General features: G+C 31.9%; 1 protein-coding gene across 1 annotated transcript; it reads right to left on the bottom strand.

The window, feature by feature from the left end:
- Positions 1-337: 337 nt before the first annotated feature.
- Positions 338-10,686, bottom strand: LOC128168389 (uncharacterized). The gene is made up of 9 exons (XM_052834658.1): positions 10,481-10,686; positions 8,512-8,605; positions 7,966-8,151; positions 7,383-7,450; positions 6,840-7,035; positions 6,014-6,192; positions 4,354-4,506; positions 3,765-3,809; positions 338-2,292 (listed from the first exon to the last, which is right to left on the bottom strand). Exons 2-9 carry the CDS (start codon positions 8,603-8,605, stop codon positions 2,113-2,115), a joined length of 1,101 nt encoding a protein of 366 aa, XP_052690618.1. The 5' UTR covers positions 10,481-10,686; the 3' UTR covers positions 338-2,112.
- Positions 10,687-14,288: the final 3,602 nt, after the last annotated feature.

The following is a 14,288-nucleotide window of genomic DNA, read 5'->3' as shown; positions in this document are numbered from 1 at the left end:
CATCCTTTAATCACAAAAACTCTGTGGGTGAAATATGAGCCAGACTGGACGAAAAGAAGAAAAGATGTGCTTCGGACAAAGATTTTTCATTTGTTTACATTCTGCTATAACCTTGATCTTAGAACATAGTTTAAGGTCACTGTATACCCTTAAATGAGACCTCGGATGGACAGATGGACGGACGGACACACCAATTACGATAGACCGCCCGCAGAGAGAGGTCCCAAAATGTCAATCGCCATGACATTTCATCTAAGGAAATGCATATATACTTTGTTGTCCACCTAACATTAGAGAAAATTATTTAAACTGCAACATCAGATTTAATGAATTTTCGGTCATAAACATCAACTTTACCAATGTAAAAAGACCCAAGATACGTGCCTCATTGCACATTGTCTTGGGTAGTAACAAATCTGCAGGCACGCACAATTGTTCAAAGTTATGTATCACACAATTTCTTTTGCATTCAAATTTAATCATTTGATTCAAAATTTTACCATTTTGAAAATCGGTCATATTTCAAAAAAGTATTTATCCAAAATGAAATCACAAATTTATCATATTGCCTGTGAATTTTTTTGCCATTCCTGGGTCTTCTGGCACTTGTATCGATTTGTGATTTCACTTTGGTTATTTACTTTTTAAAAATTACACGCACACTACTGCTTCAGTGCGATAATAATCCGATAATTTAAAGTCAATATCATAATTTTAGGAGTGTAAATGAAGGCATATCAATGCACGGAACAGATCTATGCATAATTCATTGAATTAATTTTTTTTTTTACAGATTTGGAAGCACAACTCATTAAAAAAAATCAAACATGGGTTATTAAGATTTATTTAAAAAAAATTAAATGTTGCTTAACTATGATAAATTACAAGACTAACTGAAATAAAATACAAAAAAATGTGTTTGTTTTTTACATTAATTTGCTAATTGGACTACTACAACCAAATAAAAAAAAATGGCAATATGGGGAAAAAATTAAAATTAATGACAATAAATCATACCAGATCACTTAGATATATCTTCAAGTGTCTTGATAAAAAAAAATCAACTATTTATTTATGTTGAGGTAAACAAGCAAAAAAATTAATAATAATTGAAAATCATAAAAAATAGCTTAATTGTTTAAGCTATATGAGTCATTATAAACTGTTACTGGTTGCAGTCACTTGACTATAAACAATAATCATGAGTCCTTAACTTAACCTGTATATCAAAACTGTCTTCATAATTCATATAATGATCCATAGACATGCACTGTACCAGTATGAAATTTGCATACAGGTTAAAGGAAAGCTGATGAATTCCATGGCAACCAAGAGCATAAGGGGAGGGGGTTGCTAAAATTGGTGCTAGATTAACAATAGAAGCTAAAAAAATTAGGTTTAGAAAAAACTTTTCAAATAATCCTTGAAACAATTCTTTTCTTTTTAAAATTATCAACTTTAAATATTAAAAGCATGAACAGTATGTGCCAGTTTGGTAAAAATTTGACAAAATATGCATTAAAATTTTAACATCCTTTGTTTCTACATTTATGTGAATTGAAAAGCAATCCATAGCAAAGCTAGCACATGATGGAATCTTTTATTCACCAAAACACTATGCAATATGAAAAAAATGCATAAATGCATAAAGATGTCATAAAGAGGCTCTCCTTTTCCTATCAAAAAGATCACAACCTTACTGCTTATACTCTCAATATTTTATGTCCAAAAATTTCAAACATGATACATGTATTTCCTAATCAAATTGTATAGCGTTCTATACAGTCTACATATAAATGTAAAATATTGTTTTGCTCAAATTCATAATAAAAAAATTTAAACAAGAGCATATTAGCTCATTTTTGGAGAAGCTAATATTTTTTCTTTTGTCATAGCAGTAAGTTAAGTTTTTTTATTTTGAGTTATAATTTTTTTCTCTCTTCAAATCTGAATTTCAGAGATTGTGAATCTAGAATATTAGTACAACCTCAACAGTATATTAAAGTAAATTTTGCTTGTATATTTCAACCACAATTAAACTCTATTTGCTTGACATTATTTAGCCTAAACAATTGAAATTCAGTCAAATTTTTTTGAACATCTACACTTAATCTAATAAAAGAGTTTTGAAGTTGATGTAAACGACTCTCTGCAGATGTGGCACTGACTACCCCGCTCCTCCAGTTCAGCAGTACACACTGCACAAGCGATGTGGCCGCATGGTACAAAAAATGTATCGCAGAACCGATCTGTACATATTGTGCAGGTTGGGACTTGTGGCATTCTCAACACCTAGAGATAAATATAAATATTCATAACATAACTGGACCAGTTAAGTCTGTTATCAGTACAAATTTACCAAGTTAAACATTTAAAATGAACAAAATATCTGTGAGCTATTTTTCACTCACTAGTGATATCCCCGCTCTGATTTGAATATACAACATCAGCAAAGTCGTCATTTAACAGAAATTTAACCCCTAATCATTACGTACAAAAATGGATCCCATTATATGGCATACGTACCTAAACAAAGTGTGTTTTGAAATTTCAAACATCTGTGACTATTAGTTGCTCACATGAGAAATCTGACGAAAATTTGTATGAAAAGGATGACTGCACATAAGTACTATTGCATGCAATATTTGCAAGAAAATAAACTGTTGAAAGAAGAATTTTTCTTTCAATTGCAGAAATTGTCAACACCCAAACTGCAACTTTACGTAATTGCGTTAAATAAAAGTATATTGTTACCAAGTACGAATTTGTTTTCAAAGGCGGTCTTCGTGATTTCTTGAATCTCCATAATTATGATATTAAATGAGGACAACCATTTTTATAAATAATTCATACAAAGTCAGTGCATGTTTGTCTATTGTTCTCCGTTAAACAGTAGTTGTATACCAAGGGTATTTGCATTATCTAAATTGTGTTAAAGGGAGATTAATCATAGACAAACATGCTCTCATGAGAAAAAACTGCTTCATCTTACTTTTGTTTTCTCTGTTGTAACCTGTAGGAAAAATACATGATTTCTCACCTCAGGTAACTTTGTGAATACTAGTACAAAATTATATCACATGATGTGTAAGGTAGCATGTTATTTGCTCACTATATAGGATAATGAACACAACAGAAGCAACCAAAAGAGACCCAAAACCCGGCACTAAGTGCAGTCATCCTTTAAGCTAAAGATAAACAAAATCGTCATTTAAGTTGACTGCTTATTGGTTCAAATAAGGATACAACTATATGGCATATTTGTTACGCACAGACACACAGACCAAGAGACACACACATAAGGGTAAAACTTTTTATTTCCTATGTAGCTTCATTTGATAGGCTAATAAGCCAGGTGTAAATTTCCAGACACCGGCCATACTCGAGACGGAGGGGAAAAAAGACATGACATCATAATGCATTAAATGTGACATCACAATGCATCAAATTGAAATGCGTAAATGGCATACCTTAAAAGTGTATAACACCCTTGATTGGACATAGGAAATAGATTAATTTGATTTACATAGCTGGAAAATAAATTCTTTATAGCCAGGGACAATCAAGGCCGGTTGTATGGGGATTTACCCCGAGTTGGTACCTGATACACCCTTTGGCCTCAGGGTGTATGGAACACAACCCAGGGTGATTCCCTGTACACCTTGATTGAACGTAGATAACAAATAATATACCCCCTCTCTTTTGGAGCTGGGGTATAATGTTATGCTACATTGCAGTTTTAATGAAGTTAAAAGAATACTTACAACAGGAGATTGAAGATCAGGAAGATCCCAACTGTTTTCTTCATCCTGTGAGGGTGAATAAAAGCAAGACACTTTTTATGAGTTCCTAAACTTTTCCATTTAATTTTAAGATACTAGAAGATGCAGTTAAATGTTATGAATATTTTTTAACTTCCTTTACAAAATTTGGATTCTGAAAATATTTAGCTATAGCTATGTGCAGTAGCAATATTTTATTGGATTAAATGGACCACTTGGATGTCATCAATTTATTTGAATCATAGTTAGTACATAATATGTTCGTTCCTGGAAATTTTTATCTACAATTCTCATTGACACAAATACTGAAAAGTTCCTCTTTTCAGAAAAAGGGTATGAACTTAGTTTATAGAATAATATATATGCAGTTACAAGAACAAACATCATGTGTTTTTGTTCTTGTCTGTATGTTTGTCTATAATATTTGTTTATTAAGTGAACTCTATAAAAAAGTTTCGAACTTAAATCCTAGATTTGCCAACAGAAAGACAAACTGATTTTTAATTATCCAGGTATAAATACCAATTTATTACTAATAGAACAAAAAATTAGGGTAAAAAATACTTGTTACATTTTGAATTGATTCCTGCTGATGTGGTGTTGACACTGCTGTACTGGGTGAATTAGCTGGATTTTGTGGATTCTGAGTTGAGACTCCTGGCGCATTCAGAATGGAAATGGGTGGATTAACATCCACTTCTTCCGCAAATTCCCAGCTTTCATCCTTGTATAAATAAAAAAAATAATAATTACATGTGTACATGAAAGCCACATTGCTAGTTATCTGCAAGAAACCAAATATGATTGAAAAGGTCAGACCATTTTAACCATTTATTTTTTAGATATGGCCCGGTTCACCTGAGCAACATTAACCATAATAAAATCAGCTTTATAGAGTCATATACAAAATATCTGGATAATGTAGTAGAATTGATCGTGTTTGTCTACTTTTACTTAACATATATAGCCCCTTTTGCAACACAATGATTTTATAATCATATCACATGTCAAGCATTTTGGTTCTCAAGAAGATCTTAAACTAATGTTTTTATATATACATACAATGTACATGCATGTATATATAAACCTACATCAGATTTTGAACCCCTTGTGTACGTGTCACAAGAATTGATCAGGGGTCACATTGTAAACCATGAAGAAATAACAATATGTCAAAATGTTTGCATATCTAGGTAAATACTTGAATCATAATATTTGATGTTTTTCTAATAATTAAAAATCTTCCGTAGTGTAAAAATTCAACCCCTATTGTATTGTATTGTATTGTATTGTTTATTGGCTAAATTCAAATGAATTATAAGCTGTTGAAACATATGTACATAATTATAAATATATAATGCTACACTCTATCCAATCAAAATCAAACAGTTCGCTATTGACGTTAAACAATATTCTAAAAAAATATTATTCATACATGTACATTCATAGGAGGAGAGACCCTATAAATCAATAAATCAAATGATTATAATAATGATAATAATGATAATAATAGTAATATTAATAATAATAGTGATAGTAATAATACATCAGTTGGATGTACTAGTTATCCGACATCCCGTTTTTTACCTGTCCCTACCCTACACTCATGCATGCAGGGGTGATCATGATTTGTTTTAATTAACTTGAATCTACACAACCTGAGGATCCTTACACACAAGTTCAAAATGCAATTTTCTCAGGCCAAATGGTTTTTGACAAGAAGATTTTTTAAAAGTGTTTTCTCTATATATTTCAATGTAATACTTTGACCCCCTCCCCCAATGTGACCCCTCCCTACCCAGTTGTTCTGAAGAAGAATGTGAAAATGTAAAATGTTTACAAACAGACAGATGGGCAGATGCCTGACAAAAAGTTATTGAAAAGCTCACTTGATCTTTCAGCTCAGGTGAGCTAAAAGGGTTTGTACAAATTGAGAAAATTAGTTTCATTTGCTGTGGAATCAATAAAATTCATGGTGGCTCATTATTTTTGTGGAATTCGTGGGTAGCCCTCTCCCACGAATTTAAATCCTCGACGTAAACAATCTTTAGTACTGAAACAGTAGGCTACGCATCCACGAAGTTACATCCCCACAAATGAGCAAAAAAGTAATAATCCACGAAAATTGGCCCCCACGAATTTAAATGATTCCACAGTATCTTCTAAAAACTCATTTAAATCAATCTTCAATTCAGAGATAAGAAAAATTTGCAATTAGACAATATTTATACCTCATTTTCTTCATCTTTCATCTTTGATAAAAGATAGAGCCGTGGCTTAACTGTCATATTGCATGCTTTCATGGAGTTTATGTATATTTGAAGAGTGAATCCATCTTGGGGAATGGAACGGCCCTGAAAATCCCCAAGGTGGTGATCGAAATCTTCCTTCTTTCCTTTAATATTGGAACCTAATTAAATAATTGAAAAAAAGGCAGTGAATATTATGAAATGATCTACAGTCTAACACACAAATCACGATATTTAAAAATTAACCTTGAATTATAACCAAAGCTTACATTAACTTGACTTTTCTCTCTTTCTTATTTATTTTTAATGCCCACAAACTGACAAAATTTAGTTAATTATGAAATACCAAGTAACAATTCAATATCATCTATATGCAATAAAGTGGGTGGGTGTAATTTTACACAAACACAAAGAGAGAGAGAGAGAGAGAGAGAGAGAGAGAGAGAGAGAGAGAGAGAGAGATTGTTTGTTAAAATGAAGGAAAATAATTGTTGTTGATAGGTTACTGCAGTTGTTACATATAACACTTGAAGCATATACTAATGATATGGATAATTAAACTAATTATAAACTCAGAATTCACCAATTTTCTGTAAGATGTAAGTTGCACACATGCATTGATATCTGGCAGATTCAAAGATTTCTTTGAAATAATCAATTCTAAATATTGAACTAGCTACTTTACTATTACTCTAGTACTTTTTCTTTCTATAAGAATATAAATTGCAACTAAATTTCTTTTTAGTCAATATTTTTCATACCAATATCACAATATTCTTTACATTTGATATTAATCTTTTTTTCTTACCATTTGGAAAGAAAATTTCTATCGCTCTATTTTTGATTTCCGCATATGTTGAAGCATCTGCCATTTCCACAATTCTCGTCCCCCCACCACTGGAGGTCCGCACTTGTGTAAACTTAGTACCTGTATGTAACATCCACCCAAGCTGAACTTTGTGGCACGTCATAGATGTAGACTTCTGCTTTTTCGATGGTCTCTGCTGAATTTAATTTAACTAAGTTTTTTTAATTGCACAAATAATAATTTTCACTCCCTATTCACCTCCTTTTTTTAATGTAAAGTTTGAAAAATTTTCATATTAATCGCTAATCTACCAAATATCTTGGAATCCTCTTTGTTTTCACTTCTAAATAAGACATTGCTTGATACATGTTACTTCTAAATGTAAAACTTGTTAATTAAGTGTTTTAGTTGCAAGACCCTGTATTGTATGTCATTAAAATCTATTTCCATTTTTACATACATGTAGACAAGCAAAACTGTAGGAAAGCTCCATTTAAATTTAAAAACTAAAAAAAATCACTATTGATGTAATAACATTCTTACATTCGATTGTTTTGAACGCAGTCTTTTTACTAATTCAGATAACTGTTCGCTCTTTGATGAAGGCATTCCTACAAATAAAGTAATTTTAATGATGAAAGGATTGATATCTTTTACAGTGGTTTATATAGATATAGATACACTTGTGCATATGTATACAACATGTACATCTATGCATTAAATTATGCAATTTAAATTAAATGTAAAAAGTATCATTTGAATGTGAAACTCCTTAATTTTTTACTTTATTTTATTTCATGCATGTGCAAAGTCCTGTTAATAAAATATATTGTGCTACAAATCAATTAAGTTAATTAAGTTAATCTTTACCTTGAACACTTTCCATAATTATACCATAATCATTACTCATTTTAATAATAATATGCCAATTTTAAGTGTTTATATCCCATGATATTGAATAATGTTATGAACATTCTTTAAATCAACTGCATATTGCAATTGATACATTATTGAGAATTCTTGAAATAAACATTTAGGAATGCATGCATGGCAGCACTCTTCCCAAGACAAGTTTTTGACTTGGGAAGATACGATTTTATGCATATTTGGAACACATCACACGTACCTGCTTCTGACCCTCCTGATGCAGTTGATAATGCTTGGGGGATGTTTAAAACTTCATCTGCTTTCAAGACATACAGTTCGTTGCTTTCAAGTTGTAGAAAAACATCTTCGTCATCTATTATACACCCATCACTTAAAACAAGTCGAATATTTCCTGTTTCATCGCCCAATTCAAATTTTGTAATTACTGAAATTGAAAAAAGACTCGGTCATACTATTAAATAGAGTGCATATGCAGGGTTGTCTCTAAGAACCGAGGGACGGAGAATTCCCCCGCCTAAAATGACTTAATTACCTGGCTATTATTGCATTTCAAACACAATCTAGCTATAAGCTAGACCCCCTGTCTTCTTTTACTTTTTAATTTCCTCATTCTACTTCAATTTTTAGAGACAACCCTGCACATGCACATATACAGTACTCTAGTACATATCATTATCAATAATTATTACGGTATACATCTAATTTGAAAGTAATTAATGATGAATCATTAATATATAGTGGCAAATACTAGAATGTAGTTTAGATTCAATTAAAAAAATCTAACCTTTGGTCTTTAATTCTTGAAATTTGCTGGCCCCCAACAATCGCCCCTCTGTGCGATTGTTGTTCCACACTTTAAAAACCTTTGTATTCTCCATCTAAAAGAAGTATCAATTTATGTCCTTTACTTATAAATAGGTCTTATTCAATATCCTCTCGGATGCTTTGTTAGGTCTAACTTTGCAACAACAACAAAAAGGGGGGGGGGGGCTAAGCTCCCCCTAATAATTTTAAAGTATTTATAATGCATATTGCTGCAAATATTTTCCCTATTTGCTTTTATTTTCATGGCAGATTGGGGGTAATTTCAACATGATTTATAGTATTTATTAATCATATAAAAATGGTTCACACCTTGGAGAGGGGGGGGGGGGGGGGTGGGTGGTTGTGTTAGAATGTGGAAATATTTAACAATGTGTCTGTCAATTACTATGATATGTCTACAAAATTAAGTTTTGATTATCTTTCGTTTTTATTGAATTAGCTATTGGTCGTAACTTGGGTTTTTCTTGTTTTTTAGAAATAATTCGAAATCTGGGTACGAAATGACATGGGTTCAAGTAGGGCAGACTACGATTTGAGATGAAACCTGAAAAACGAAAGTAGAAGAAAAAAATCGTGTTTGGTGTTTTCAAAAAGTAATCTGAAAGCAAGTTCAATTAAAATAAATTATGTTATTTGAATAACAATGAAATAAAGCTGCTTAATTGTTGAAACACGATTTTTTTGGTCCAATCAGATGTCCTGAAATTTATTTGATCGGATCTAATGCATCTGTTGAAAGTTGTAGGAAACCGAAATTTGTTTTCTTAATTTAGAGTTCAGTTTTTCATCAAAAACACACTTAATAAGTCTGAATGTATTTATCACTCTTTAAACAAAGTTGATAGATTATCACCAAACGTGAAGTTTGTACGAGATCCAAATTGAACATGGAAGCCGTAGATGTCACTGCGCGTGAAGTGATCCTTTTTTCCTCCATCTTGGAAAAGTTTTTCAACTTCATCATGTTCATAATCAGTTCATAGGTAATCCGTATAGAATGTAATTTCCATATTTGGGCATATGTACAAGTGTTATCTGTAGGGAGAGCTTCGCTCTCACGGGCCCGTGAGAGGGCTTCGTCATTTACGAATAAATAAGGCTATATTTTCAACTTATCATCTACTTTTTTCTTCTTGTTAATAACCTGAACACGCGGACTCAAAATTATCTGGGTGAAATATCATGTAGGCTTAAAAACACATAACGTTTGCCAAGTCAAAATATATCATATACAGAAGTGAAAAAGATCAAACTACTATTGTGGTAATAAGAATATAAGCTTAAGTTGAATAAAATTACTTACGACAGTCCCATATAACATGCATTCACGAGCGTAAAGCGAAATAAATTATAACATCAAGATTGGTGGTTGGTAGAGAGTAAAATTCCGATCAGTTACGTAGGATGGAGTTCTTTGATGGATAACAATGTGAATAAATATTTTTATGATTTTTTTTTATATTTAAAAAAATATCTTAATATAGGTCTACGATTAGGCCTAATGTACAGGTGTCGGAATTTGAAACCACTTAATTTTGTTTAAAAAAATATACTCAGTTGTATATATATAATGGTGTACTCATGTCCCTAATGCGAGGGTATTCGACATATAAACTTAGAGCTTATGCTAGTTTTTATAAATTTATATTTTTACAAACTAAAATTTTACTAATGAACAAAGGTCCACTCCAAATTCGTTTTTTGAAATCAATGAAGGAAATATGGTTTTGAGTTCAGTATTTCACTTGCAAAATCGATTAAAAAGGAAGTCATTGCACACATGACAAAATAGGGGTAAAGGGTCAGTGGAAATAATAATGTATTTTACATTAATAACTATTGAAAATGTACTGTTTAAAATATAAACTATCGAGATCGAGTTATCGACTATAGCTATTGTACGGACCAAAATGAATAAAATCACATACCTTGTGCTAAGCTTGTCACATGGATTAAGGCGGCAATTAACTTCAGCAGACTTCGTACGTCTTCTCTTTGGCGGTTGCAGATCAACATATTTATCGCGCATGTCGACATAAATAAGTTGCATGTAAACATATTTATCTCGCATGTTAACATAAATAAGTAGCATGTTAACATAACAAAGTTGCATGTTGACATAAATAAGTTGCATGTCAACATATTTATCTTGCATGTCAACATATATAAGTTGCATGTCGACATAAATAAGTTGCATGTTGACATATTTATCTCGCATGTCAATATAACTAAGTTGCATGTCGACATAAATAAGTTGCATGTCAACATAAACAAGTTGCATGTCAACATATTTATCTTGCATGTCAACATAAATAAGTAGCATGTTAACATAACAAAGTTGCATGTCGACATAAATAAGTTGCATGTCAACATATTTATCTTGCATGTCAACATATATAAGTTGCATGTCGACATAAATAAGTAGCATCTAGCATCTTGGATGTCACATGTGGGCAATATTTAAGATTTTTTGAAATTTTTTATAATTCTTACTTGATTGTAATTTTCTTGCATGTCAACATAGTTATGTTGCATGTTGACATAACTATCTTGCATGTCAACATATTTATCTTGCATGTCAACATATTTGATAGAAATATAACTCGCACACAAGGGGCAGAGATATGCCACCATACCGCAGCTTCCAACATGCAAGATGCAACTTGATTATGTACATGTCGACACGCTACATATTTATGTCCACATGCAACTTATTTATGTCGGCATTCAAAATACAGGCACGTATGAACGTTAGTTATGAAAGTTGGGAAGGGCAAACCTACCCCAATTCTTGACCAGCAAAAAATACCAAAAAAAAAAAAAAAATGAAAGATGGCACGTACGTGGGGTGGGGGTAGATGTACCCCAAATCTTGACAAGCAAACAATAAAAATTAAATTGAAAGGGGAAAAAAACCAACAATTCGATGTCCAAATTCTAATCCGGGAGGGGGTTGGTATATATAAGATTTACCAATTTTGATCATTACGTTAAGTTTTCCTGTCATTTCAACACTAACCAACAAAAGTGGGTGATCAGTTCAAAATTCACTTTTCTATGTAAGATTTCTAAAAAAGTTGGGAAGGGGACAGTCCGTGACTGAGATATATATGTTGACACGCGACATACTACTCATTTATGTCGTCATATTTATATTAAGTAAGTAACATGTCGGTATAGATAGATAATTAAGCTGTATGCCATCATGTTTATCTCGCGAGTCACATGTATTTGTACATGTGCATGTCGACATTAATAAGTTGCATGTAAACGTAAATATACGTGTAAGTTGCATCTGGAATGTTAAAAGTCATATGTCGGCTGTTATTGATAATTTCTGATTTTTTAAATCCGAAGCTTATTAATTTTTCTTGAATGTCAACATGATTTCGTTGCATGTCAAGTCTTAAAAAAGATATATTTTTTGCAAGGCAACTTAGATATGTTGCAAGTTGACATATCTTTCTTGAATCTCGACAATATTATCTTAAATTTGCTTGAATTTAAGAGGTAGGAATATTGATTAACAACAACATATACTATAGAAATACATCAAGGAGGCGGGGAATGTCATGCAAAATATATGATAAAATATAAAAATAGCATTGCAAATTTTTGATAATGTTTTATGTACACATGTATAGCGATGACATCAACATATATTTTTGTGTGAAATGAAAACATTTTGTGAGTTATGTTTAGACAAAAAAGTGTGACACATTACATTTTTGTTTGTTAATATGTCTGTGCAGGAACAAAAGAAGCAATTATTCACTTTAGTATTTGAACGAATGAAGGATCAGTCTAATTCCTATTACCATGTTGTCCTGTCTCGTCAGTTCCAATACCGAAAAGTTGATTTCTTTTTTACCAAGTAGCTTATCCCAGAAGTTCACGGTTTATAGGTGTTTTCTAAACTATATATGCATATCATAATGTGGATTGTTTGATGTCAGCTTTTTCTTTTATCTGTGATTTGACATACTCTATATTTCAAAATACTTATAGGCTAGGAAACATTCCTCTCATATTATACCAGTACATCTTTAAAACGGTTTTTAGAAACTGAATGTGATGTTAAGATGTAACTTTCTGTATTAACTGTGGAATTTTTATTTTCTAAATAATTGGTTAATTATAGCTTTAATAATCATCTAAATATTTAAGATGAATCTGATTGCTACTTTGTTGACCACATAGCTTCCTTGAAGAGACATGGTAACGCACAAACACATGATTTACCAAATACCGAATTTTTACACTATTTCCACATATTTTATACCCCAGTATATCATATGTAAAAATAAACTTTTGAAAAATAACGGTGCTCAAAATTAATAAATCAAATTAAAAAGAGAAAAATAAAATAAGTCGTTGGGCCAACTCAAAAATCACCAGTAAATTTTAGTTTCACTTTCGTTTCATAGCCACACATGGGATAGTAGAACCATTATAACAAGACCTTAGACTTTCGGTTGGATGTAGCTATCCATTTCTTGCGTCAAAAAAAGTTAAAAATGACGCGGTTTCAAGCAAAATATGCACCGATTGCGTGGTCTTAGCTCAAAAGCGAGACAAATCTTGTTGATTTCAAAGAGCAATGGCTGAGTGGCCAGCAATGAAATAGACAGGCCTACGTCACATTGCTGTTTGACACAACTACCCAAAGTCCAAGCTCTTGTTAGAATGGTTCTAATTTACGGCAGCGTGGCATACATCAGGAGCAAGCGGCCTCGCAGTGAAACCTGGTATCTTTATGAACTAATATCATTTGTTTATTTATTAAGATAAACTCTCTATAAATGCATATTTCTTACAAAAGACATCGAATAACTTTCTCAATGCGTCACGAATAACTTTCTCAATGCGTCAATCCCACTGTAACTATTTTTAGACTGCAATCGCAATCACGTGACACTAAAATCAATGTCCAAAACAACTCGGGATTGTTAACATGTGGAATACCGGATGACTTTTAACGATTTGTAAACTGATATGTGATGACTTATAATGCGTGAAACCTCCCTAATGATCAAATTTTTATGTTTCGTCATATTTCCTGTTGTCATAATTAAAAAGTAAAACATCTTTTTTGAGTCACCCTGTCACTTTAAAATAACGTGGGTTGATTACTTGAACTGTGATACAAATGTCGTTTTGAAAACGGATAAGGCTTTAGGATATCATCTACTTTCTAAATACAATGATGCTGGATTCTATGTGTTGTTATCTTTTTTTCATAACACCGACACTTCTGTATTTGATTTGCATGCATATGACTACTCATCGGACAAAACGCATTACGATCGTATGCATTTCTGTAGACAGCAAGCTGCAAATATTTGGCGGCAGAAGGTCGCAAATTCTTTATCAATGTATTTCTTTCTTCAATTTAATAACGAACAAAATGTCCTTTACATTTTCTTCATAGCACTGCGAAGTCTGTATATATTTAGATTACGTTGCCGAATAGCTGTCGAACACGCTCAACTCAACAGTCAAGTGGCTTTCTCTGTTATAGTTTTCTTCTATTCCAGAAATGGAAGGATTGGGCTTTTGATTATACTGCACTTGCATACAGATGATAGCGTTATAGATCGACTATTATTTATAGAACTTACCAAGAACAAGAAGTAAAATCAATATACTAGATTTAAAAAAGCAAAACACGGAGAATTTTACAGTTTATTGATTGATGAATACTAAGACTATTTGATATAGAAAAATGGTAATCTT

Source organism: Crassostrea angulata, chromosome 10 (genome assembly GCF_025612915.1).
Source record: "Crassostrea angulata isolate pt1a10 chromosome 10, ASM2561291v2, whole genome shotgun sequence".
In the NCBI taxonomy this organism is placed as follows: Eukaryota; Metazoa; Mollusca; class Bivalvia; order Ostreida; family Ostreidae; genus Magallana; species Magallana angulata.
Note: the sequence above shows the minus strand (reverse complement) of the source record. Positions and strands in the feature narration are given on the sequence as shown.

Bases quoted from the DNA above. Each gene is read 5' to 3' on its own strand.
- LOC128168389 (XM_052834658.1), bottom strand. From the start codon at position 8,605: ATGGAGAATACAAAGGTTTTTAAAGTGTGGAACAACAATCGCACAGAG. The intron at 7,036-7,382 runs GTAAGAATGTTA...AATTAAATTCAG, and splicing joins TGCGTTCAAAACAATCGAAT to CAGAGACCATCGAAAAAGCA. The intron at 6,193-6,839 runs GTAAGAAAAAAA...TTATTTAATTAG, and splicing joins AGAAATTTTCTTTCCAAATG to GTTCCAATATTAAAGGAAAG.